The 27,107-nt window shown below is 32.8% G+C and overlaps 3 protein-coding genes across 20 annotated transcripts; all 3 read right to left on the bottom strand.

The window, feature by feature from the left end:
• Positions 1 to 5,664: 5,664 nt before the first annotated feature.
• Positions 5,665 to 6,975, bottom strand: LOC147411927 (uncharacterized). Its single transcript, XM_086457441.1, has 2 exons — positions 6,451 to 6,975; positions 5,665 to 6,325 (listed from the first exon to the last, which is right to left on the bottom strand). The coding sequence occupies exons 1-2, from the start codon at positions 6,841 to 6,843 to the stop codon at positions 5,678 to 5,680; spliced, it is 1,041 nt and encodes a 346-aa protein (XP_086313567.1). The 5' UTR covers positions 6,844 to 6,975; the 3' UTR covers positions 5,665 to 5,677.
• Positions 6,976 to 14,360: 7,385 nt separating this feature from the next.
• On the bottom strand, positions 14,361 to 17,061 carry LOC147411926 (uncharacterized). The gene is made up of 4 exons (XM_086432504.1): positions 16,628 to 17,061; positions 15,615 to 16,045; positions 15,310 to 15,507; positions 14,361 to 15,277 (listed from the first exon to the last, which is right to left on the bottom strand). Exons 2-4 carry the CDS (start codon positions 16,005 to 16,007, stop codon positions 14,861 to 14,863), a joined length of 1,008 nt encoding a protein of 335 aa, XP_086288630.1. The 5' UTR covers positions 16,008 to 16,045; positions 16,628 to 17,061; the 3' UTR covers positions 14,361 to 14,860.
• A 2,182-nt stretch (positions 17,062 to 19,243) lies between these two features.
• On the bottom strand, positions 19,244 to 23,441 carry LOC147411925 (protein AGENET DOMAIN (AGD)-CONTAINING P1-like). Of its 18 annotated transcripts, none has more exons than XM_086454022.1 (7): positions 23,285 to 23,441; positions 21,675 to 22,105; positions 21,274 to 21,549; positions 20,069 to 20,339; positions 19,675 to 19,755; positions 19,508 to 19,611; positions 19,244 to 19,440 (listed from the first exon to the last, which is right to left on the bottom strand). In XM_086454022.1, the coding sequence occupies exons 2-4, from the start codon at positions 22,065 to 22,067 to the stop codon at positions 20,301 to 20,303; spliced, it is 708 nt and encodes a 235-aa protein (XP_086310148.1). In that variant the 5' UTR covers positions 22,068 to 22,105; positions 23,285 to 23,441; the 3' UTR covers positions 19,244 to 19,440; positions 19,508 to 19,611; positions 19,675 to 19,755; positions 20,069 to 20,300. The 18 variants fall into 18 exon arrangements, with proteins under 18 accessions (XP_086310148.1, XP_086310154.1, XP_086310134.1 ...); XM_086454028.1 differs by having other exon boundaries at positions 19,508 to 19,593; XM_086454008.1 differs by having other exon boundaries at positions 19,687 to 19,755.
• Between the last annotated feature and the right edge of the window lie 3,666 nt (positions 23,442 to 27,107).

Raw genomic sequence — 27,107 nt, 5'->3', positions numbered from 1 at the left:
TTAATTAGTGCTCAAAACACCTTGGGCTAATAATCAAGCCGTTCGTCTACACAGCCTAATCAATGTGTCTATTTGCTAATCAAATTGTTCCACGAGACGCCGTATGGGATCTCTACTAATTTATTTTTAGATTGAAAACCAGACAATAAGCAAACCCTAGAAAAATCCATAATGCAGACGAAACGTAACCATCTGATTCCCACCAAATAAACCAGAAATAATCGCAAAATCCCTTCCCAAAAATCAACCCATAATCCTTTTTATCAAATTATAATCCCCATTAACTCCCTCAAAAATAATAATAATAAAATAAAATAAAAACATAAAAAGATAACTTTTTTTTTTTTAAAGCATCTTCTCAACAGTCAACATACAAGAAAATAAATTTCTCTAAAACATATTTCAATTTCCATAACACGCAACATATTAAAAACTAATACAAAAATATAAAAGTTTAAGATGCAAAGATTAAAACCCTAAAAATGATTGAAACAGATATGAAGAAATCTTACTGACCTTTTCTTCGGATTCTCTCTCTCTCTCTCTCTCTTTTTTATATATATATATATATATATATATATATATATATATAATATATATATTATATATAAGTTAGATAAGTCTAGTTCAAGAAGATCCTTCTATGTGTGAAGCGTGCGTGATGGAAATTGGGTTACTAATTTGATAGATAGTATACAAAGAGACTTGAGTTGAAATGGAGGAGGAGCTAGTTGGAGATCACATTTAAAATTAATGAGGTTGAATCCATGTCTGGTACTTAGAAATCAATCTAGTTAGATTGTTGACTCATAGTATCAAGATTGCTTCTATTGTTACAAATACAGCTGAAACACCTGTCTAAGAATTGATCTTCTACAAAAGATCTCTATATGTGGTTCAGAACCCACCCTACTTGTGTATCCTAGATTAAAGTTTCCTTCAACAACATCTTACAAGTTGGACTAGAGAATAAAGTAGTTTTGATTCTACCTCCCAATCATCAATTTATTAAATGTTGATTCCAATTTACTTTTGGAGCATCCCCAAATTGAAAATATAGTGAAATATTTTTACAAATATGAAAATAACACAACTTTATTAGAAATTATAAAAATATTGTGGAAATTTATTTTGACTCTATTCAAATAGAGAGAGAAGCGGAGAAGACATAACAGGGAGAGAAGAGGAGAACCAGAGAAGAGGCTGTTTTTTTATTTATTTTTAATTTCACATGACGTGGCAGCTGACTCATTAAGTGGGTGACGTGACTTAATATCCACGTCAGAACTGTGAGAATCACAGTGTCCAAGCTGTGTCACCAGCACTACTCTATTTTAAAGTATTGTAAAAGCTATGTTAATATTAGTATTTTTGTATCCATACAAATCAATTGTATTCTGAAACTATTTTATTTTTAATCTATGAATTATGATAGACTTGATCATATAACTAAGTAAGGCTGAATCATATATATATATATATATATATGGGTAGCGTTGAAGGGCAAACTTTTTGGAAAAACATTTTTCAAAACAGGCTGATTTTTGGTGAGGATGATCTCTACGGTGAGGAGATCATCCTCACCAAAAATCAGCCCATTCAAAAACTACTGAGGAGATCATCCTCACCAAAAAATCAGCCCATTCCAAAACTTCTAATCCATGTTTACAAGCTGAAAAATCGTGGACCGTCTATTTTTGTAAACTGTTTTTGATGGGGTTAGAAGTTTTGGAATGGGCTGATTTTTGGTGAGGATGATCTCCTCACCCTAGAGATCATCCTCACCAAAAATCAGCCCATTCCAAAAACCTCTAACTCATGTTTGAAAAATGTTTTGCCAAAAAGTGGCCATTGAACGCCCCCCCATATATATATATATATGGGTCGGGTTCCGTAGACACATAAAGCAACACCGTTTTGTCTTATATGGGCAAAAAAGTTTGGAATGGGCTGATTTTTTGTGAGGATGATCTCTGTGATGAGGGGATCATCCTTGCAAAAAATCATCCCATTCCAAAACTTCTAACCCCATCAAAATTGATTTACAAAAATTGGACGATCTAAAATTTTCAACTTGTAAACATGGGGATAGAAGTTTCATAATGCACTAATTTTTGGCAAGGATGATCTCCTCATCACAGAGATCATCCTCACAAAAAATCAGCCCATTCCAAACATTTTTGCCCATATAAGACAAAACACGGTGTTGCTTTATGTGTAGCTTAATGTGTCTATGGAACCCCTTCCTATATATATATATATGGGTACCGTTCAATGGCCAACAGTTTGGCAAACACATTTTCACAACATGGGTTAGAAGTCTTGGAATGGGCTGATTTTTGGTGAGGATGATCTCTACGGTGAGGAGATCATCATCACCAAAAATCAGCCCATTCCAAAACTTCTAACCCCATCAAAAATGGTTTACAAAAAATGGACGGTCCACGATTTTTCAACTTGTAAACTGGGGCTAGAAATTTTGGAATGAGCTGATTTTTGGTGAGGATGATCTCCTCACCGTAGAGATCATCCTCACCAAAAATCAGCCCATTCCAAGATCTCTAACCCATGTTTTGAAAAAGTGTTTGCCAAACTGTTGGCCATTGAACGGGTCCCTATATATATATGGGGGGTGTTCAAGGGCCAACTTTTTGGCAAAACATTTTTCAAAACATGAGTTTGAGGTTTTGGAATGGGCTGATTTTTGGTGAGGATGATCTCTACAGTGAGGAGATCATCATCACCAAAAATCAGCCCATTCCAAAACTTCTAACCCCATAAAAAACAGTTTACAAAAAATGGACGGTTCACGATTTTTCAGCTTGTAAACATGGGTTAGAAGTTTTGGAATGGTCTGATTTTTGGTGAGGATGATCTACTCACCGTAGAGATCATCCTCACCAGAAATCAGCTCATTTCAAAACCTCTAACTCATGTTTTGAAAAATGTTTTGCCAAAAAGTTGGCCATTGATCGCTACCCTATATATATAAGAGAAAAAAGAGTTGCAATCTCACATAAAGGGTCCTAAAGACATCCTCCTTTACCATGGTTTTTCTATAAAGGTAGAGATATCTATGTTTAAATGTATTTTACAAAGAAAATAAAAATGAGAAATTAATAAAAAAGATTTGATAATGTTTTAAAATATTTGAGATTTGACTACCTTTACTTAAAACTTTTCTCCCAAGAACTTTGATTTTTCCAGTCTAATTGATAGGGAATATCCTAAAAGATTTTGGTTTCGGTAAGAAGTTGCAACGCTGCTAAAAGACTAATGATAATCGGACTCAAAAATTTTCACTCGAATTGTTCTCAGTCAATGTGGCATGTGCACAGAACTATAGATCTTCTTCCTTGTGCATTTCGAAGAATATTGCGACTCTTGCTAAAAATAGAAATATGTTAAAGTTATACAAATGGTGGAATGTATTTTACAAAATAAAATAAAATGAGTATTTTACAAAATAGAATAAGTAATAGAAAAAGATTTGACAAATTGTCAAATCTTAGGAAATTAATGTTGCACATCTTTGTTCCCCCAACCTTTGATTGAGAGAAATGGAGAGAAGAGAAGAAAAAAAAAATGTGAGTTTTCTTTCTCTTTAAAAATGGAGAGAAATTATTTTAAAATATTTTATAATTCCAACTTTGCCTCTAGATCTCTTTTAAGATATTTTAAAATTCTAAGATTGTCCCAATTTCTCTCATGACAATCCAAACATGGTGGCGGAGAGAAAGTAAGGTTCGTGTTTTTATCTTCCCCATCCATCTCTTTTTTATTTATTTTGATTTATTTTTAATGCTATTTAAGGTTTATTATCCATATCCTGATCATTGATCTTGGCAATTCACAAAAAAATGGAGTTGTGTGATGACAACAGAGAAGAGAATGGTAATGGCGATAGATGTGTGAGTGATTTTCTACTCACAGAACCACAGACGTTTGACATGTGACGTAAAAAGTCAAAATCAATAGAGAGAACACAATGTGAAAAAAACTTGAATTTGACGGACCAAGAGGTCAAATTGGCATTTAATTTTTCGTTGTCAAAAAAAAAAATTTGACAGGTCGAAATTGTCAAATTAAAGAAGAATGGGAGAAGTTCGACTCTAAGCCATCAAATTTGGGAACATCAAGAATTTCAACAGTCTTAGACCGTCAAAATTCAGTTTCTAAAATTCGTGGGCCTTGGCCCATCAATTATTTCTGTCAAAATTTTCAATTTTCACGTAGTGGAATTTCTCATGTCCACACAATCTCTGCCCAAAAGTTTTAATTTTAAATTTCAAATCCTAAAAAGGGCTACTGAGTCCACATGAATTACCAAATCGACAATCTAACATCACAGCCTTCTAAATTTCATTAAAAAAAAAAATTAGATTAATTCTTTTTTCTTCAAAATTTTCATTTTTTAGAGCTTGATCCAAGGTGTATGGTAAGTGATATAAGACCCCCAATCAATGATCAATGTTGGCAGAATTGGTCGCCTATAGCTCAATGAGCATGAGTCAGAGTATGTTGGTCAGCTATAAATTTGATTAAAACAAACGAACACGAATTTGTTTCGAACAATGGTAAAGGTGGTGCTCAAAAATATATGCAACAAAGTCATGCACACACTGAAATGGCAGTATATCTAGGGGGCAGTTCAAGGGCCATAAGTAAAAACATATGAAAAACAATGGTTTTTCAAAATATGGGTTAGAGGTTCTGGATTGAGCTGATTTTTTGCGATGATGGTCACTATGATGAGAAGATCATCCTCACAAAAAATCAGCTCAATCAGAAACTTTTAAATCCATGAAAAGTGATTTACAAATTATTGACAAAAATTAACAAAAAATCATCAGTCCACATTCTAAATCACTTTTCATGGGGTTAGAAGTTTCAAATTGGACTGATTTTTTTTTTTTGGGGATGATATTCGTATCATAGAGATCATCCTCACAAAAAATCAGCTCAATCCGAAACTTCTAACCCATATTTTGAAAATTTATTAATGTTACATTATTTTTACATATGTTTTCTCATATGTCCCTTGAACCTGACCCGTATATCTATCCATTCTTTAGTGACAAAAATCATGACTAACCGTGATTAAATCCAATTTTATATAATATGCATTTTTTTTTAAAACATTTTTAATACTTAGCACAATTATTTTTACATTAGAATTTATGTGATATTTACCCGACTTAATAGATTTTTGTGGAAGCATTCTTTTGCGGAATGATTTCGGTTCGGAACTCCGACTTTGTTACCATTTTCATGTCAAATGATATATCTTTAAAGAGTCCAGATTGTGTACACTTGGGTGGAGGAATGAATCCAGTTTCCACCACTTCAATACATGCCTGCCGCGTAAGCCAGAATCCAAACAAATTTTGAAAAATATTTTTGAGGCTTTAATTTATAAAAGAGTCCGGATCTTATGCACCCAGGGTGGAGGATTGAAATTTCAATGCTTTGTATTTTTGTACAAAATTTTCAAAGTCACTCTAATACTATTGAATAACAAAAATAAAAAAAAAGCAACAGATTTATGTTCAAAAAATAAAAATAAAAAAAATTATACAGATTATAACATCTCATTCCACAATTCTGCATAGGGAAAAATATCCTTACGTAAAATATAAAAATAAAAAATCTTACATATCCGGGAAATGTTTTCCTGTCAACAAATGGGAAGGTATGTTTCAGCAGCAACTAAGTTCCTTAGCTCCAACAAATGTTCATCATTTGAAATGTGGAGACTAATCCGGAGATCTGTCACTAAATCTTCTTGTTTCCAGCTCAAGGGTCCAGAAGCAAATAAAGCCTCCATAGTGCAACGATAGGCATGTAATTCTAACTTATGGATGTCTTCTGCCAAATCCTCTTTCATGGGAAGAAAGCCTTCTTTTTCATGTCCCCCACCACAAAAAGATTCAGCGTCACTAAAATGAATGTCTGAATCTTGATTAGGATTGGTTAAACAGCGATGAGGAAACCTATCGTAACTTTTGCTAGTACTGCTACAACTACCAACAGAGGATGATGCACTACCGTTGGTATCATTAGGTTCTAAGCTTCTTGCAATTAAACACTCAGCATCTACCTTTTTCTCAATTGCTCTCATTTTCTGTCCGTCTTCTGCATCTGCTTCAATATGAGATGCTATATAAGGTGATTTTCTCTTCAAAGTTCTTGAGGATACCACATGGGACTCTTGAAAACCAATGCTCTTCTCAACAGGAAAATAGTCATCTCTTCCACATGGTTTCATCTTTATCTTCAAAGTTGACAGTTTGTTTGATTTCCCATCTTTACAAATTCCAGCACCCTGAAAACATAAACCAAAGGTAATTATACTTAGAGAATATAAATCTGACAAGAGCTCATAAAATCTTTCTTACCCTAAACAACAAGGAAAATATTTGTAACAAGATAGATGAAAAGGAATTTTACCTTTCCTAACATGAACCATTTGTCACCTTTCCAAGATTGCCGCACCCTCAGATTAGATTTGTGTGTCTTGAATTCCTGAGAGGATCCAAGGAGTCTAACCAAAAAGTAATTCTCATCCACAACCTTTGAAACTGTTGCAATTTTCCAAGATATATTGTCAAACACCTCTACAATGTCACCAGACACCCAATCCTTCAAACCTTCCACGGGTGGAGGGCAAGGCCTAATGGCCTTCCTAGGCACTCTCTCCACAACTGTGGCACTCAGAGAAGAATAATACTTAACATTGTAGGTATGGCCATTCCCTGAAACTATTTCACCGCAACTCCATGAGCCTAAAGGCCCCTCTTTTTTGCTCAATACTTCCACTTTAGTCCCTTTCTTCAATCTCATGATGACTATAATCTCAAAACCAGAACGAACTCAGAACCCTGCCATGAACGAGAAATTCAAAACTTTTCGTGAGAAAACCATCCCAATGCAAGAAATAAAATAAGCAAATCCACAGTAAATAATCAGAACATGCATAATAATAGATGATTTAATCAAACAGAAAAAAAAAAACATGACATTCATTGTATGTTTGGATCATCGAACATAATATCCATGTAGTCCCCACAAGCCAGAGGTTCAGAAAAAAATAAATATAAATAAATAAACATAAACTTTTAGGACTTAGGATTATGGTTTAAATCTCATCCAGGTCTGATATGTCTCGATTTCGTCCACCAACAAGACAGATAGACAAGTCAAAACAGTTTTAAAAGTGGTCCCCAAAAGATGGAGATTAAAAAAAAGAAATGAGTGCTGATTTTTAGGGGCGGAGCCAGGATTTTGCTCATGTGGGGCAACCAAGAGTAGAAAAAAAAATTGTGGGGACAATTAAGAGTGAAAAAAATAATTATGGGTGTAATTAAGAGTGAAAAAAAAAAAAAAAAAAAAAAAAAATTTGTAGGGCAATAGACAATAGTGACAGATTTTCTTATCCCCGCTATTATTAAATAATATAAGTGTGTGAAAAATATAAGAGATAGAAGGGCTGAACAAAAAAAAGCTGTTCACGCAGCCCAATGTGTCTATTTGCTAATCAAATTGTTCCATGAGACACCGTATGGGATCTCGACTTATTTCTAGAGTAAAAACCAGACAATATGCAAACCCTAGAAAAATCCGTAATACAGACGAAACGTAACGATCTGATTCCCACCAAATAAACCAGAAATAACCACAAAATCCCTTCCCAAAAATCAACCCATAATCCTTTTTATCAAATTATAATCACCAATAACTCCCTCAAAACAAAACTAAAAAAAATATATCTTATTTTATCTTTTTAAAAAGCATCTTCTCAACATGCAAGAAAATAAATTTCTCTAAAACATATTTCAATTTCCATAACACGCAACATATTAAAAACTAATACAAAAATATAAAAGTTAAAGATGCAAAGATTAAAACCCTAAAAGTGATTGAAACAGATACGAAGAAATCTTACTGACCTTTTCTTCGGATTCTCCCTCTCCCAACTCCCAAGTTTCAATGGAAAACTTTTTTTCTTGAATGAAGCTGAATTGAGATGACGTGAACTTTGTTGAACAACCTAATACATAAATATAAGAAATGATTTAAGTAGAGTTGCACTAGTATTTGAATTCTAGTCCAAATTATGATAAAGATTTGAGCGATTTACTCGGCAGATCTTATGTTAGTTGTTAATTACAAAGAAGCCACTTTATTTTACAGATTATTACTAGAAGGTTGTAGGTGTGAAAACTCACGTGTAAAGGGTTTATTTGTAATTTAAAATATTAAATAATGGGTGATTTTGAAGATAGGAAAAATTTCAAATAATTATAGGCATTTTTGTTTATTCCGTGTCAAAGTGTCGTCAAAGTTATGACATAGTGTTGATGTTAGTATTTTTGTGCCCATACAAATCAATTGTATTTTAAGATTATTTTATTTTTAATCCATAAACTAAAAAAGATTTTGATCATATAACTAAGGCTTTATCATATTTAATATAACCCAAAACTTATAATAAAAATAACATGATTATGCAATAATTATGAATTATGGGTAACTAGTTTTAACTTTCTTTAGATATAGATATTTTGTCCAAAGGCAATATTATAGGTGATTTTGGACAATAAAAGATATATGGAGAAAATCCAAAAATACAGAATCTGTGTAAATCTCGAATTTTGATCAGGACTATGAAATGAGTTTGGGTACAACTCATTTTTTATAGTTCACATATTCATGATGATCCTTTCTATAGATTCGAGTTTTTCCATCGAGATTGGGTAGCCCCATTGGCATGTGAATATTATTGGAAAATCGTGCAGAAGATCATCTCCATTTCCTTCCACTAAATATATAATTGGTCACATAATTTTGATCTCATTAAATGAAGTTCTTGATGATTTTTTTTTTTGTGTATTCACACTAAACCTTTGACATGAGAATTATATGAAATTTTATGAGCTTTAATTATGATATTTTGATTCGTCAAAAGCTTAAGGTCTTCATTGACCAATATACAAGATGTTTTGAGAATCTATAATGATATCAATATGGAATTCCACAAGATGACCACCTCCATGACTTACCACATCTTTAATCATTTTAATATTTGAATGAATAAATAAAAATGCCGGCCAATAAGATTTTTATCAAATGATTTTAATATATGTTATATTATATTTTTAAAATATTTTTGCGTCGTCTATTATATATTAAATGATTAAGATGGTAAGAAAACTCTTGATGATCTGAATGATCTAATAAGATACTTGAGTGACGTGGAAGGATCACGATGTGATTACATATGTGGGTTAAATTAATTTTTTAGTACACTGTATATATATATTATAATAATAGAATCTATGAAAGACCTCTTGCACGTCTTTCATTAAAAGTAACACATGTGTGTCTCTAGTAACAGTTCGGATTATTCCATAAAATAAAATAAAAATTAAAAAAAAAATTAAATGCATGCATTTGTACGAGATAATTTTCTAAAAGTAAATGTAAAATCTCATTGTTAATGGATAAAAATTTAAAAGTTGTTAAATTAACTTGTATGTGTATTCACAAATAAAGTTTTTTATTAAATATAATTAATTGTAATCTTTATTATAAATACAAAAACCTTATTCATGCATCCATGCAAATTGTTTATTAAACGAATTGTATTTGAACTATAGCATGCAAACATGAACAAGGGCGGAGCTAGTGGGGGCAATTGCCCCTATAGAACTTTGAGACACCCCTATATTTTCATGCGCCATTTGTCCCTACTCCCTTACCTCTCTCCCACAAAAATCTCATTCATGCATCCATGCAAATTGTTTATTAAATGAATTGTACTTGAACTATAGCATGCAAGCATAAACAAGGGCGGAGCTAATAAGGAGCTGGTAAGGGCAATTGCCCCCCACTGAACTTTGAGACACCCCTATATTTTCATGCCCCATTTGTCCTCACTTCCTTACCTCTCTCCCCATTTGCCCTCACCCCCTCACCTCCCTCCAATTTTTGCCCCCCCCCCCCCCTCTCCCTCCTTTCCTTCAATTTTTTATTGATGACATTGCCTCTTAACCGAACCTTCTCATATACTAATTGAAAATGACCCAAATATCATTTTCTTTAACTTCTAAGCAAAAACCTCTGAATCTGTCCCTAAAACATCATCAAGTTATTCAATTATACAACTAACCATAGTTTGCTCTCACTACAAAAAAATCCTGGTTTCGCCCCTGAGCATGAAGTTGACTCTTCCTTTAATGAAATCACATTTTTCATGTGCATGCATGTAAAGGATTTTGTTTATTAAATAATATCAACTTCTAAAGTATTTATAAAAAAAGAATTTAATTATCAATCTCGAACTAGTATAAATAGAGGACTTACCTATTTGAAAAACAACTCAAACAATAATAACACATTCTTTATAATCTCTTAATTTTCTTTAAATAGTATAATTGTTCCCCATACGTATTCGATGCATTAAATTTTGGGATATCTGGAGTGAAGATCCAAGAGTCCGGAATTGCAAAAGCGATTGCGATTTTTGTACCTCTCTTTATCAGATCCAGAGATTTGACTATCAACAGAGATAATTGTAAGTATGATTCATTAATGAATTTATTTTTATTTCATACTAACCTATATTATGTAGATTGAGGATGTTCAACTTGATTCACAATGCATGTAGTTTCCCCTACAATTGACATTTTGAGAACGATTTGTCAACAATATATGATAGTTTTGTGCACATGTCATATTTTCGATGTTTTTTAAAACTTCGGTAATTATTTGAGAAATTTCCCTTTGAAGATTACATGGTAAAAGAGATTTTTCTTTCTTTTTTTTTCAATTTTAAAAACTAATCCAATGTGGTTTTAGATACGTGAGATTGCAATTTTCTTGGCTCTTGAACAAAATGGGAGCGGATCCTTCGTAGTACTTTCTTTTTGTAGTTCCCTATGGTGCAATTAGATGGTTGATAGAGTGCCACTTGATAAAAATATCAAAATCTTTTCATTGAAATATTGGAGTTCAATAATCGTTCATTTTCAAGGCCATAGACCAGACTGAAAAAAAAGTTTTTCTTTAAATCTTTTTTTATAGATTTGATCTAAATAATGATCACCACATGGATTATGTGGTAGAATTTAATTTTCAACATGGCCTCGTCACCATTAGAAGAGCGCTAAAAGGAATTGCAAGAACAAAGTACTACAGAGGTTCTGCTCCCGAATAAAGCTTATATAAGTTTAAATATTAAGGTAGGGGAATTTTTGAAATCCAAATTTTTTGTGTCAACATCTACTCTGCCTTCTCTCATTATAATAGTAAAGAAATACTTATAATACCCTCATATTTCAAACATAGATTAGTTGTTTAAAAAATTATGTGCTAAGTTGATGAACCAATGGCATGAAGCCATGTATACTAAAAATAAAGCACTTAAACTGCTCTAAAATTTTCTCTCAACGACCAATCACTTTTGCTCATTTAATACACATGGCGTCATGCCATTGGTTCATCAGTTTAACACATAATTAAACCTATTGTATTGCTTCTTTCTCCTCTCGGCATCTAACTTCTTCTAAAATCATGAATCAAACTTAAAAATATTATTTTTCTTTAAATATGAATTGTCTCGTGAAAAATAGAAAGACGTTGGATTGCCAAAGTGGCCATGTGGACACAAAGATGATTTTGGGAGATAGAATTGATGTTGAGGCTCCAGGTTAGTAGTTCGGTTTTAATAGAGAACACCTATGTCCTTAAAGATATGGATTTAAATCCAAGCCTCAAAAATTTTAAAGTATTATATTGAGGTTTGGATTTTCGTTGACAAAATATATGTTACGTTTTTTTTTTTTTACAATGTAGCCAGAGAAATATGGAAGGTGTGGCGCTTAACCATTCTGTACTCGACTGCTATTGCACATCTTCTTCATTTTTTCTCTATGTTAAAAAAGGAATAACCTTTCTCGACTTTTGTTGAGTATCCTAAATGCCAACATACCCTCATCTTTTTTACTAAAAAATAAAATTGGGAGAAGTATTATTGAAAAGAGAATTTGGTAGACAATGCTAATGTCCCTATGAGGTCTTGGATATTAGTATTCTCCTATATATATATATATATATATATATATATATAAACATGCAACTTCCAACTATAACCTAAACCTTATAGGAGGTTACTTATCAATTAGATTGGAAAAATCAAGGCTTTTGTGCTATGAATGATGCCCTTTTATAAACCGCCAAGAAATTTTAATTTTTTTTGTGCAAAAACCGATTATCTCCAACGTTAAGATTATGGGTTTTGTTAACTTGCACACGTTAAAGTGCAATAAATACACTGTGGGAATAAACATACGAGGGCATTTTGGTAAAAAAAAATATTTTATTAAAGGCCTTTTCGGTACAAAACACAATTTCCCCCAAGGGCACAGGTTGGGCACACGTTAATAAGTCCGTAAGATTATATCTGCCCAATCTTCAGACATCATGGCAAGACGGGATATTTTTGGGCAATTAGAACCAATGTAATTTTGTGTAGAAAATTGAAGGATTTTTTACAAAAGGTAAAAATAATTGATTGAAGATAAAAGGTAGAATGGATTAAGAGAAATTTAACATAGATATTAAAGAGCTCCTAAAATGAAGGGTTGTTTGGTTAGAGGTTGAAAAATAAGGGCGGTTAGGTCATTTAGTATTATTGTAAAAGAGAAGACCAAGGTCAAAGGACTCTTCTAAAACATTGGGCCATCTCAAATATTCATCAGAGGAGCATGTCTAAATCTCCCTTTCTTCGACGGACAGAGATTTGTCGAAGATGATATATAATCAAGGAAATAATTTCAATATAAAAATATTTCCGAAAAAATAGAAAGATTGTATTTGCTTGGAAGAAAGTAGAGGATTATAGTAGATGACACAAGAAGATTCAAAACATTAAAAATTAAAACCCCTAACCCAGCTAGACAAAAAAAAAAAAAAGGTCTGATTCAGTCAAGAATGAACCCCAACACTTGGATACAAGAAAAAGTACCAGAAATTTTCTGATAAAAGCTTTTCACATAATTGGAAGATGGCCATGGCTTTCCATAATTCAACCAAAATGTTTCACAATGGGCATGCATTAAATCTGCACTTTTTTGACATCTGCAGAACAATTGTACCAAATGAGAAACCAAACTATTTCTGCAAAATGCAAACTCTCGCCAGGTTGTGTAAGGTTCCATGCTGACTTATTTTTGTGCTTGACAGAATTCTGCTCTGCGCTCTGTACATGATTTGCAATGGAGCCTGAGATGGAATTTTCTCCTAAGAAAAATGGTAAATGTGAGCACCTTAATAGTTGGCACTAATATTTCAAACTCTGATGCAAAGATGTATCTTACATAGGACATGTCACATTGTCAGCTTGCACACACGACACCTCACATGTGCATCTGATGTCAACATGCATCTTACATACGATGATTGTAATGGATGATGACTAGAAGTCAGCAAGGACAGAGTAGGACGACCAGATTTTCGATGAGAAATTAACTGCTCTTTGAATTTGGCATGATAACAACCAAGAGTTGGCATTATAGACCACCCTTGGTACACCACCCATCATTCTTTCTTGGGATGATTCTGAATCCAAGTAAAATAACAGACAACAAATGATAGTGAAACAATGCTGAAAAGGTAAAAGATCTGCAGAATTTGCAAGGTTGACTGATTTGATGTCCTAAATACAGTAATTAGTAAAGAGACTACCTCAATGGGTTAGTCCTTGACTAGTTCGAAACAAAAGTTTATGGGGTATAAGCCTGGTCAACAAATCCGGGACTTTTTCAAAATGGGGAAAAGATGATATAAAATTGAAAAAACTGAAATGAGATATAAAAACCCCACACCATCCAATGTAAAAACTATGCAACATGTGGACATAAAAACAAGTTTTTTTCTTCTTTTGCTAAGCAAATTCAATGTAAATGGATAGAAAACAACTCTAAGGAGGCAAAAATATGTAATTATACCACAGGCCTACAACATTTAAAAAAAATATATAGTGATAAGAGTAAATGAGTCAAAGAATTAAAAACCGAACCTTTAACGCATCCACCCATAATAGAACATTTACATGGTTGCGGTTTTACGTCCTTCAATATGGCACAAATAAAAGGCTCACAGCAAACCTGAAATAGAAGGAACTCATGGAACTGAAAAAAGTTAATGATACCAGTAGCTTCCCATATATATCGTCTCATTTGTAGGTTACTGGATGGAGACATTGGCTCATTGTGTATACCAAGAAAGGTGGCAAACCCCACCATCATCATTTAAGGCCTTTTGAAGCAAGTTGTAGTCCAACTTTGGCCCTGGAAAATGAAGGGAAGCATCAATAATGTCCTCAAATTGGAAAATGGGCCAAGCAGGTAACACGTTTATATAAGAATTAACGAGCATGAAAAAGCCCCTTATTACTCAATTAAATAGGATGTATTTGACACTAAATGACAGAATAACTTAATCCTTGGATCGCAAACGTACAAGAAAGCCTCTATATGTTGAACAAGAAGCCCATCATATTTTTGGAAAATGACAGCATCCATTACAAAAAGAGAACAATAAAATAACAACAGGATGAATTGGAAACCTTCTAGGCCAAGATACTTCATTGCTTTGTATTTTTGTACAAAATTTTCAAAGTCAGTGTAACTCATTGTACAGATCACTACTAATGAATAACCAAAATAAAAAGCAACAGATTATAACATTTCATTCCGCTTCTTACAATTCAGTGAGACCAAAAAAATATCCTAATATTTAAAATAAAATAAAAAAGAACAAAAAAAAAAATGTCACATAACCGGGAAATGTTTTCCTGTCAACAAATGGGAAGGTTTGTTTCGGCAGAAACTAAGTTCCTTAGCTCCAACAAATGTTCATCATTTGAAATGTGGAGACTAATACGGAGATTTGTCACTAAATCTTCTTGTTCCCAACTCAAGGGTCCAGAAGCATATAAAGCCTCCATAGTGCAACGATAGGCTTGCAATTCTAACTTATGGATGTCTTCTACCAAATCTTCTTTCGTGGGAGGACAGCATTCTTTTTCATGTCCCCCAATATAAAAGGATTCAGCATCACTAAAATGAATGTCTGAATCTTGACTAGGTTTGGTTAAAGAACAATGAGGAAACCTATCGTAACTTTCGCTAGTACTGCTACAACTACCTACAGAGGATGATGCACTACTGTCAGTATCATTAGGTTCTAAGCTTCTCGCAATTAAACACTCAGCATCTACCTTTCTCTCAATTGCTCTCATTTTCTGTCCAGCTTCAACGTCTCCTTCAATATGAGATGCTCATAAGGTGACTTTCTCTTCAAAGTTCTTGAAGATACCACATGGGACTCTTGAAAATCAATGTTCTTCTCAACAGGACAATAGTTATCTCCTCCTTGCAGTTTCATCTTTATCTTCAAAGTTGACAGTTTGTTTGATTTTCCAGCTTCACAAATTCCAGCACCCTGACAACATAAATAAAAAATAATTATAATTAGAGAATATAAATCTGTCAAGAGCTCATAAAATCTTTCTTACCCTAAACAACAAGATAAATGAAAGTGAATTATACCTTTCGTAACATGACCCATTTGTTGCCTTTCCAAAATTGCCGCACCCTGATATTAGATTTGTGGGCCTTGAATTCCTGAGAGGATCCAAGGAGTCTAACCAAAAAGTAATTCTCATCCACAACCTTTGAAACTGTTGAAATTTTCCAAGACATATTATCAAACACCTCTACAATGTCACTGGGCACCCAATCTTTCACACCTTCCACGGGTGGAGGGCAAGGCCTAATGACCTTCCTAGGCACTCTCTCCACAACTGGAGCTCTCAGAGACCAATAATACTTAACATAGTAGGTATGGCCATTCCCTGAAACTATTTCACCACAACTCCAAGAGCCTAAAGGCACCTCTTTTTTGCTCAATACTTCCACTTTAGTCCCTTTCTTCAATCTCATAATGGCTATAATCTTAAAACCAGAACTAATTCAGAAACCTGCCATGAGCAAGAAATTCAAAACTTTGCGTCAGGAAACCATCCCAATGCAAGAAATAAAATAAGCAAATCCAAAAGAAATAATCAGAACATACATGATCATAGATGATTTAAACAAACAAAAAACATGATATTCATGTAGAGACCTCATTGTTTGGTTGGATCATCGAACATGATATTCATGTCGTCCCGCCCAGATGTTTCTTGAAGATCACAATTTCTTAGTCCTGTCGGGATGTGATGCTTCAAATCTACAGTATGATTTAGTTGGTGTTTAAAACACCTCGGGATACTAATCAACCCATAATCCTTTGTAGCAAATTACAATCACCTAAAATCCCTCAACAAAAAAAAAAAAAACCCAAAAAAAGATATCTTATTTTATTTTTTATAAAACATCTTCTCAACGTAAAAGAAACTAAATTTCTCTAAAACATATTTCAATTTCCATAACACGCAACATATTAAAAACTAATGATAAAGAATAAAAAAAACATAGAAATTGAATCTAAAAGTTAAAGATGCAAAGATTAAACCCCAAATTGATCGAATTAAAGAACAGAAACGAAGAATCTCACTGACCTTCTTTTCGGGTTTTCGGTTACTCCCTCTTCCAAGTTTCTCAATAGAAAACGTTTTCTCTTGAATTAAGTTGAATTCAGATTAGGTGAAATATGTTGGACTCCCTAATTATATAGATAGAGTTGGACAAGTATTTGAATTGTAGTCCAGTTATGAATTTATGATAAAGATTTGAGCGATTTATCCGGCAGAAGCAAACGCACGCACGTGTGAAGGGTTTATTTGTAATCTAAAATATTAAATAAACGGTGATTTTGATTATAGGAAAATTTTCAAATACTTTTACGCATTTTTGTTTAATCGTGTTAAACTATTGTCTCGAACTATATAATAATGTTCACTTTGAGAAAGATTTGCCAATAATATATGATAGTTTTGTGAACGCATGTAACATTATCGTTGATTTTGAAAATTTCAGTAATTATTTGAAAATTTTCCCTTTTAAGATTACAGAGTAAAAAAGATATCTTTTTTCAATTTTCAAAACTAATCCAATGCAATTTTAGGTACGTAAAATTGCAATTTTCTTCACTCTTGACCAAAGTGAGAGTGGATCCTTTGTAGTACTTTCTTCTTGTAATTCTCTGTAATGCGATTAGATGATTGATAGAGTGCCATTTGGCAAATATATCAAAATCCATTCATTGAAATATTGGAGTTCAATAACTGTTCATCATGGTCATAAATCAGACCGAAAAAGAAGTTTTTCTTTAAAAAAAAAATTTACAAATTTGGTCAAAATCACGATCACAACATGGATTATGTGGTAGATTTTAATTTTCAACATAGCCTCACTATCATTAGAAGGGCACTACAAGGAATTGCAAGGAAGAAAGTATTACAAAGGTTCTGCTCTCGATCAAAATGACCTTAGTTATATTAAGATAGGGGCATTTCGAGAATCCTATTTTTTTTTTTTTTGTCAACTTCTTAGTCCACCTTCTCTCATTATAATAGTAAAGGAATACTTATAATTTTTCTGAATTAAACCTATTGTATTGTTTCTTTCTCCTCTCAACGTCTTTTTTCTTATAAAATCATGGATCAAACTTAAATTATTATTATTATTTCTTTAAATAAGAATTTTATCGGGAAATCTAAACCATTCTCTAGTCGGTTGCTATTACACATTTTCTCCATTTCTTCGTTATATTAAGAGAGGAGTAAACTCTCTGGACTTTTGTTGAGTATCTCTTAAATGCCAAGACCAAAGATTGCGATATGGATAGTATATCTAAAATAATATAAAAGAAAGAGTCTTGCTAGAGTGACCTCAAGATTGTTCCGCATATCTCACTTTCCTGACACGAAAGTGTGTACCTCATATCATTTCTACACACTTCCACATCAGGAAAGTGAGATATGAGGTACAATCTTAAGGTCACTTTAGGATTACTCGTAAAAGAAATGGATAGAAGAGATGAACGTAAAAATAATGTTAAGTGCCCTCAAGATTGTACCTCATATCTCACATCCTAACGTATGTAAGAATCATGAATGCTTTTCATCGTGATACAAGTCAAAAAACACCTATGTTTCCTAAACACTTTCATGTCTGGATGTGTGATATGAGATACAATCTTGTGGTCACTCCAGTACTGTCTCTAAACATAAACATCTACAAGAATGGGATGGGAATGTGTAGTGGGGTTTATACTTCATATAGAAACATAGGTCATGAAATGGGTGGGGAAACAAATTTGAGAGAGATCAATTTCCAAAGATTTTTCAAGCTGTCAAATCGTTTTTTATTACTTATTTTATTTGTTTTTATTTTGTTTGTAAAATACATTGATACACAGTTATCATCCTTCAATAGATTTCCATTTTTTGCTCTTTTTTACTCTCCACAAATATCATCCTCCAATAGATTTGTGGCAGCCCTGCAACTTACTACCATAACCTAAACCTAAAAGGATGTCACCTATCAAATAGATTGGAAAAATCAAGAGCCAAATCCAGGCTCTTGTGATATGAATGATGCTCTTCCATAAATCGCCTAGATTTTTTATTTTCATTTTTTGCCAAAACTGATTATCTTCACAACCTTAAGATTGGATCTCCTTAATCTTCAAACATCAAAACAGGATTATTATTTTTTTCTATAAATCACCAAGATTTTTTTTTTGCCAAAACCAATTATCTTCAACCTTAAGATTGTATCTCCTTAATCTTCAAACATCAAAGCAAGATATGATTTTTTTTTTTTTTTGGGACAATTAGAACCAATGTTATTTTGTGTAGAAAATTGAAGGATTTTTTACCAAAGGTGAAAATAATTGATTGAAGATAAGGTTGAAAGGGAGCTTGAACATGTAGTAATTTGGTAAAATGAAGGGTTGTTAGGTTAGTGGTTGAAAAATAAGGGCATTTAGGTCATTTAGTATTATTCTAAAAGAGAAGACCAAGGTCAATAGACTCTTGGAAAACATGAGGCTATCTCAAATATTCACGATAGGGGCATGTCCAAATCACCCTTTCTTGGACGGGCAGAGCCGTGTCAAAGATGATATATGATCAAGGAAATAATTTAAGTACAAAAATATTTCCGAAAAAATAGAAAGATTGCGTTTGCTTTGAAGAAAGTAGAAGATTATAGTAGATAACACAAGAAGATTCAAAAAAATAATAATACCAGCTTGACAAAGAAAAGGTCTGATTCAGTCAAGAATGAACCCAACACCTGGATATAAGAAAAAGAACCAGATATTTTCTGATAAAAGCTTCACATAATTGGAAGACACCGTGGCTTTCCATAATTCAACCAAAATGTTCTACAGTGGACGTGCATTAAATCGGCACCTTTTCGACATCTGCAGAACAATTGTGCCAGATAAGAAACCAAACTATTTCTGCAAAATGCAAAATGCAAACTCTCACCATGTTGTGTAAGGTTCCATGGTGACACTTTTTTTTTTTTCCCACAAAATTCTGTTCTGCACTCTGTACATGATTTGCAATGGAGCCTGAGATGGAATTTTATCCTAAGAAAAATGGTTAATGTGAGCACCTTAATAGTTGGCACTAATATTTCAAACTTATCTTACAAAGGATGCTACGATGTCACATTGTCAAATTGCACGCACAACACATCGCATCGCAAGTGTATCTGCCCTCAACATGCATGCCTGCATCTTACATAAGATGATTGTGATGGATGATGAGTAGCAGTCAGCAAGGAAAGAGTAGGACGACCAAATTTTTGATGAGTTGACGTTATAGACCACCCTTGGTACCACGCATCATTCTTGTGATAAAAACTATGCAACATATGGATATAAAAACAAGTTTTATTCTTCTTTTGCTAAGCAAATTCAATGTAAATGGATAGAAAAACAATTCAAAGGAGGAAAAAATATGTAATGATATGACAGGCCTACCACATTTTAAAAATAAAAAAAAAGTGATAGAGTAAATGAGTTAAAGAATTAAAAATTGAACCTTCTACGCATCCACCCATAATAGAACGTTTACGTGGTTGCGGTTTTACGTCCTTCACTATGGCACAGATAAAAGGCTCACAGCAAACCTGAAATAGAAGGAACTCACGGAATTGAAAAAAGTTAATGATACCAGTAGCTTCCCACATATATTATCTTATTTGTAGGTTACTGGATGGAGACATTCGCTCATTGTGTATACCAAGAAAGGTGGCAAACCCCACCATCATCATTTAAGGCCTTTGGAAGCAAGTTGTAGTCCAACTTTGGCCCTGGAAAATGAAGGGAAGCATCAATAATGTCCTCAAATTGGAAAATGGACCAAGCAGGTAGCATGTTTATATAAGTATTAACGAGCATGAAAAAGCCCCTTATTACTCAATTAAATAGGATGTATTTGACACTAAATGACAGAATAACTTAATCCTTGGATCACAAACGTACAAGAAAGCCTCTATATGTTGAACTAGAAGCCCATCATATTTTTGGAAAATGACAGCATCCATTACAAAAAGAGAACAATAAAATAACGACAGGATGAATTGAAAACCTTCTAGGCCAAGATACTTCAATGCTTATGAACAAAATTTTCAAAGTCATTGTAATGCTAAAGATTAGCTTCCAAAAAAAATATCTACAGATTATAACATCTCATTCTGCTTCTTACAATTCTGTGAGACCATTAAAGCAAAGGGAAAAATATCCTAATGTAAAAATAAAAAATAAAGAGAGAGAGAGAAAGAACAACAAAAAAATCTCGGATAACCAGGAAATGTTTTCCTGTCAACAAATGGGAAGGTTTGTTTCGGCAGAAACTAAGTTCCTTAGCTCCATCAAATGTTCATCATTTGAAATGTGGAGACTAATCCGGAGATTTGTTAGCAAATCTTCTTGTTCCCAACTCAAGGTTCCAGAAGCAAATAAAGCCTCCATAGTGCAACGATAGGCATGTAATTTTAACTTATGGATGTCTTCTGCCAAATCCTCTTTCATGGGAAGAGGGCATTCTTTTTCATGTCCCCCACCACAAAAAGATTCAGCATCACTAAAATGAATCTCTGAATCTTGACTAGGATTGGTTAAAGAACGATGAGGAAACCTATCATAACTTTTGCTAGTGCTACTACAACTACCAACAGAGGATGATGCACTACAGTCAGTATCATTAGGTTCTAAGCTTCTTGCAATAAAACATTCAGCATCTACCTTTTCCAATAATGGAGAAGGATACCCTAGAACCAGTCGTTGATGCCTACTCTTTTTCTCAATTGCTCTCATTTTCTGTCCATCTTCAGCGTCTGCTTCAATATGAGATGCTCTATAAGGTGACTTTCTCTTCAAAATTCTTGTGGATACCACATGGGATTCTTGAAAACCAATGTTCTTCTTAACAGGAAAATAGTCATCTCCTCCACAAGGTTTCATCTTCATCTTCAAATTTGACACTTTGTTTGATTTCCCATCTTTACAAATTCCAGCACCCTGAAAACATAAACCAAATGTAATTATAATTAGAGAATATAAATCTGACAAGAGCTCATAAAATCTTTCTTACCCTAAACAACAAGGAAAATATTTGTAACAAGATAGATGAAAATGAATTTTACCTTTTCTAACATGAACCATTTGTCGCCTTTCCAAGATTGCCGCACCCTGAGATTGGATTTGTCGGCCTTGAATTCCTTAGAGGATCCAAGGAGTCTAACCAAAAAGTAATTCTCATCCACAACCTTTGAAACTGTTGCAATTTTCCAAGACACATTGTCAAACACCTCGACAATGTCACCAGACACCCAATCCTTCAAACCTTCCACGGGTGGAGGGCAAGGCCTAATGACCTTCCTAGACACTCTCTCCACAACTGCAGCACTCAGAGAAAAATAATACTTGACATTGTAGGTATGGCCATTCCCTGAAACTATTTCACCGCAACTCCATGAGCCTAAAGGCCCCTCTTTTTTGCTCAATACTTCCACTTTAGTCCCTTTCTTCAATCTCATGATGGCTATAATCTCAAAACCAGAACTAATTCAGAAACCTGCTATGAGCGAGAAATTCAAAACTTTACGTGAGAAAACCATCCCAAATGCAAGACATTAAATATGCAAATCCACAATAAATAATCAGAACATGTATAATAATAGATTAAAAAAAGAGAGAGAGAAAATTATTACTAGAGGCAAATCAATAACAGTGCATTCACTATTTATGAAATTTGAAAAAACACAACCACTGCAATATATGAAAGCAAACAAATAAGATGAATTAGAATGCATGTATGAATCGGAATCACTGATAAGTTTTCTTCAATTTTGTCAATTTCAAGTCAACCCAATATGCCTGCCACCCCATTCCGCAACCAAACAATAAGGAGAGACCCCTACGTGCGAAATTATAGAAGATCTCCTTTAAGATCAAACAATTCCATCGAATTGAGTATGATTGTATGTGTGATAGCATCTACTATACCAGGAATATCAATGAACCCAATTATTGCAATTGCTCAGGATACCCTTTTTTAGCTTCTAGGGTCTATTTCTTAGTTCAAGATCCTTCTTACTAACTGGAATCAAAGAATTAGTAGATCTGTTCCACCCTTTTCATCCAATCAATGTCACTATAGATCGATCATTCTTGAAGACGTTCCCCGACAATATGGAGAGCTCATTGTACTGTTTGATCATCAACATGATATTCATGTGGTCCCCACAAGCCGGAGGTTCAAAAAAAATATACATAAATTGGTAAGAGTGAAAACCAGACAAGGTGCAAACCCTAGAAAAATCAAAATTCATATATATCGAGTTTTTCCAGTAACGATCAGATTCCCAACAAATAAACCAGAAATAATTCATAAAATCCCCAATCCCTTCCCAGAAATCAACCCATAATCCTTAAATCAATTTACAATCACGTATAACTACACCCAAAAAAAAAAAAAAGGAAGCAAAAAAATAAATTTTAAAGCATCCTCTCAACATACAAGAAAATAAATTTGTCTAAAGCATATTTCAATTTCCATTAACACGCAACATATTAAAAGTTAATACAAAAGGAAAAGCATAGAAATTGAATCTACAATTTCCATTAACACGCAACATATTAACAGTTAATACAAAAAGAAAAGCATGGAAATTGAATCTAAAGATTAAAGATGCAGAGATTAAACCCTAAAAATGATCGAATTAAAGAACAAAGACGAAGAGATTTCACTGACCTTAATTTGGGTTTTTCGCCTTCTCCCAAATTCCAATAGAAAACTCGTTCTCTTGGATGATGTTGAATTGTGAAATAATGTAACATATAAAAAATATTTAAGCAGAGTTCGACCAGTATTTGAATTGTAGTCTAACTATGATAAAGATCACAGAGATTACTCGGCAGACCTTACTCTTGCTTGTTTATTACAAACAGGACCGATGTTTTTACCTTTACTATTACTATAAGGTGGTATGTGCAAATGTACATGTATCTAACGGGTTTATTTATAATTTATAATTTTAATTAAACAAATGTTTAGAAAATTATATAATAAAAAGGATATTTTTATAATTTTAAAAATTATTCAACATGACTTTTGGACGTGCAATTGTAATTTTCTTTGTTCCGATCAAAACCAACTTGATTATATTAAACTTAAATGATAAGGTGGGGCAATACAAAGCTTATGTGTAATTTAAAACATTACTTAAAGACTGATTTCGAAGATTACATAAGAAAAAATAAATAAATAAAAGATATTTTTATAATTTTAAAACTAATAAATGTGATTTTAGGGAAGTAAGATTGCAATTTTAATGGATTTTGTGACCAAGTAACTTTGATTAAATTACTTTAAATGTTAAGATAAGGGGCATTTTTAAAAATCAAATTTTAGTTTCAAACTCCGTTAACTATCATAATGAGAGAAGGCTAAGTAAAAGTGGTTCGACATCAAATTTTGGGTTCTAAAAATGCCCCCATCTAAATATTTAAAATTAATATAATCAGGGTCATTATAATAATAATAATAATAAATTAAGAAAATTATCATAATCAAATTGCTTAATTTTTCAAAATACCCTTTTTACTTTGTAATCTTAAAAAAAAAAACATCTAAACAATATTCTAAATTACAAATAAATCCTCACTAAATAGGAGGAGCATCAATTAGGTGATCGTAAGATCTCTTCTCACCAAACATTCTATTTAAGTATGAGTTAGTTTTGACAAGTACATCGACAAATTAAGTGGAGGAGAGTGTCACGGTCAAATTGAGCGAGGTTTTCAAACAAGTTTGGGCCTCCTAAAAGTCTAGTATGACTTGCTACATGTTTTAAGGAGGGACACTTGCCCATCCCCTCCCCATGGCCATACCCTGCTTCAACATAGAGCCGGGTTGGAACGATCCTGCAATGGCATTCCTGAATTATTGTGAGTGTTAGGGAACGCCTTGAGACAGTGTTAGTATGACAGTTACATTGTGGCACCCACACGGCCTCAGGGCTTGATCTGTATCATCGTAATACATAGTGTGTGGGTAAAATGCATGGTATCCTCATAGAGTCCCTATGAGGATATTGAACATCACGCGACACTCTTGGGCTAAAAAGCAAGGGGATAAAAGGTGGGTTTGCACATGCCACCTTCTAATATTTTTATGATGAGAGTAGGCAAAGTAGAAGTGGCTGGACACTAAATTTTGGGCCTCACAAATGCCTTTTTTTACATTTATATTTCATATAATCAGATTTATGTTTTGTATTAAACAAACAAAAAAATAAAAATAAATTACAACCTATGATTGTATAATGTTGTTTAATTTTTTAAATTACAAAAGTATCCCTTTTAGTATAATCTTTATAAAAAAAATCTTTAATCAATATTTAAATTACAAATAAGACATTTTAATGTACATGTGTGTCTGTACATACCACGTTATAATTATTTTTAAAGATTAAATACTTATAATACTCTCAGTTTTTTAATCAAATACCTATTGTATAATTTCTTTTTCCTCCGATGACAACTCTCTTTCAAAATCATGAATCCAACCTAAAATGTTTTTTTTCCTATTGTTCTATTTTTATTTTTATTTTCCTTTGAATCTGAATTTTATTGTGAAATCTTACCAAAAAAGTTGAAGAGATTGAAGATGAATAATTCTGAGAAAAAATAATGTAGAATTTTAGTTAGAATAATCAAGGTCCTTCTTTAAATGAATAGTATTAACTTGAAAAAGAGAACTAAAGATAAAATTGAGTAGATCAAAGAAAGATATACAATATAGATTAAAGAGTTTGAAAATGATCGATTTTGAAAAAAAAATCGGGGTTCTTGGTTCGAAATTGACAACAAGGGTATTTAGGTATTTCTCTTCTATTCTATTAAGAAGATTGAGGTCAATAAAGTATGCAGTCAGTTTCCAAACATAGGAGGTATCTCTAATATTCACGAAAACGTGGAGGCATGATTTCAAATCATAGGGATATATCTAATAGTTGCTAAAATGTAAGGGCATGTCTAAATCTTTTTTTTTTTTTTTTTACTATTACGATGAAAGTGGAGTAGAAGTGCTTCGACCATCTCAGATTGCCAAATTAAGATTTTGGATTATTGGAATCAAACTATAGTAATTTCAGGAACGACGAAATTCATTTGGCTAGATTGTTTATAGAAATCAATTTCAAAATCAAAATCTACAATGAAATATTACATACATATTGTTCAAATGTCACTTTAGCATAAAAATGCAAGAAATAAATGTCAATATATGATTTATGATTTTAGTCAATTTATGATTCTAATCATTTTATTTATTTATTTATTTTTGGTGATGTTCATTTAGAGTTACTGTTGAAAAATATTTTATTTCCAAACTAGTCCCACATGTTTCAATGGTTCCTCACACCTTTGTTGAATGTCCACTTTAGAACTAATTGGTCAACTATTGAAGTATGTCCAGTGCCTTCAAAATTCATAAAATACAAAACAGAACTTATAATAAAGAGTAATAATTTTCTGGGCCCTCGACATACGCCCCCTATATCCCATCACTGAATCCTAGATTATTTGCCTTGGGATACATAAAATCATAAAAATAAAAAAATTTGTATCCCGAGAAGAATGATCTACGATTGTGTTATGGGGCTGTATGTCATTGAGGGGAGTCAGGTTATCACGACTCTACAATAAAAGAGGATAGGAGAATAACAGGCAAAAGAGTCGTGTTGGAGTAACGTTAAATTTGACATCAATTCTCACATTGTTGATGTGGAGGTGTACACATAGGGACATAATCATAGATGGTTTTCACTAGTATCTTGATGAAAAGCATCTATGATTCTGTTCATGCATACACATCAATAATGTGAGAATTAATGTTAATTTTAATATTACTTCAACATTTTCTCAGGTTAAAAATGTTTGAACATACTATTTCCTTTTTCGTTTTATTTTTCTTTTTCACATTATTTTACCTTTAATGTATGTGAAATAATACGTTTGGGACTATAGTTTTAAAACTTGGAAAATTACAAGATGACTTGGATGAGTCAAATAAAAATATATTATATTTAAAAATATATTTTAACATGTTAAAATAACTAAAAATATTTATTTTCTCCTTTACAAATATATATATAGCAAAATTCAATGCTGTTCTAAGCCGACTTGAATTGACTAAATTCATAACTTGACTTGATGATTTGCCAAGTCAACAAATCTAGTTGATTCCATTGAGTTGTGAGCGCGAGTCCCCTTGAAATCTAACAAGTTTCAAAACTATGATTCCAACAAAATTAATGCTAGAGTGACCTCAGTGAGGATACGAAGACATCTTGATGTGATGGCACACATGCCCATAAATACATTTTCTTAGACATACGAGTAAAACACATCTACAGACATGTGCGTGCCACCACGTCAAGATATGTCCCGTGTGTCCCCATTAAGATCACTCCGGTACAACTCTTTCAACAAATTAACAATAGGCACATGGATTGCACATTAGACAAGTTTTTTTTTTTTTTTAGACAAATTGTTAGTTGAGGAAAAACATC

Source organism: Akebia trifoliata, chromosome 1 (genome assembly GCF_017979445.1).
Source record: "Akebia trifoliata isolate Shusen 1 chromosome 1, ASM1797944v1, whole genome shotgun sequence".
NCBI classification, from domain to species: Eukaryota; Viridiplantae; Streptophyta; class Magnoliopsida; order Ranunculales; family Lardizabalaceae; genus Akebia; species Akebia trifoliata.
This window is presented reverse-complemented; position numbering and strand designations above follow the sequence as displayed.

Coding starts and splice junctions, on each gene's coding strand:
- LOC147411927 (XM_086457441.1), bottom strand. CDS start 6,843: ATGAGATTGAAGAAAGGGACTAAAGTGGAAGTATTGAGCAAAAAAGAG. Junction 6,326..6,450: donor AATGGTTCATGTTAGGAAAG/GTAAAATTCCTT, acceptor TTATGTTTTCAG/GGTGCTGGAATTTGTAAAGA.
- LOC147411925 (XM_086453915.1), bottom strand. CDS start 22,067: ATGAGATTGAAGAAAGGGACTAAAGTGGAAGTATTGAGCAAAAAAGAG. Junction 21,550..21,674: donor AATGGTTCATGTTAGAAAAG/GTAAAATTCATT, acceptor TTATGTTTTCAG/GGTGCTGGAATTTGTAAAGA. Junction 20,340..21,273: donor CTTCTCCATTATTGGAAAAG/GTAGATGCTGAA, acceptor TTCATTTTCCAG/GGCCAAAGTTGGACTACAAC.
- LOC147411926 (XM_086432504.1), bottom strand. CDS start 16,007: ATGAGATTGAAGAAAGGGACTAAAGTGGAAGTATTGAGCAAAAAAGAG. Junction 15,508..15,614: donor AATGGGTCATGTTACGAAAG/GTATAATTCACT, acceptor TTATGTTGTCAG/GGTGCTGGAATTTGTGAAGC. Junction 15,278..15,309: donor AGGAGACGTTGAAGCTGGAC/AGAAAATGAGAG, acceptor AGAAAGGTAGAT/GCTGAGTGTTTAATTGCGAG.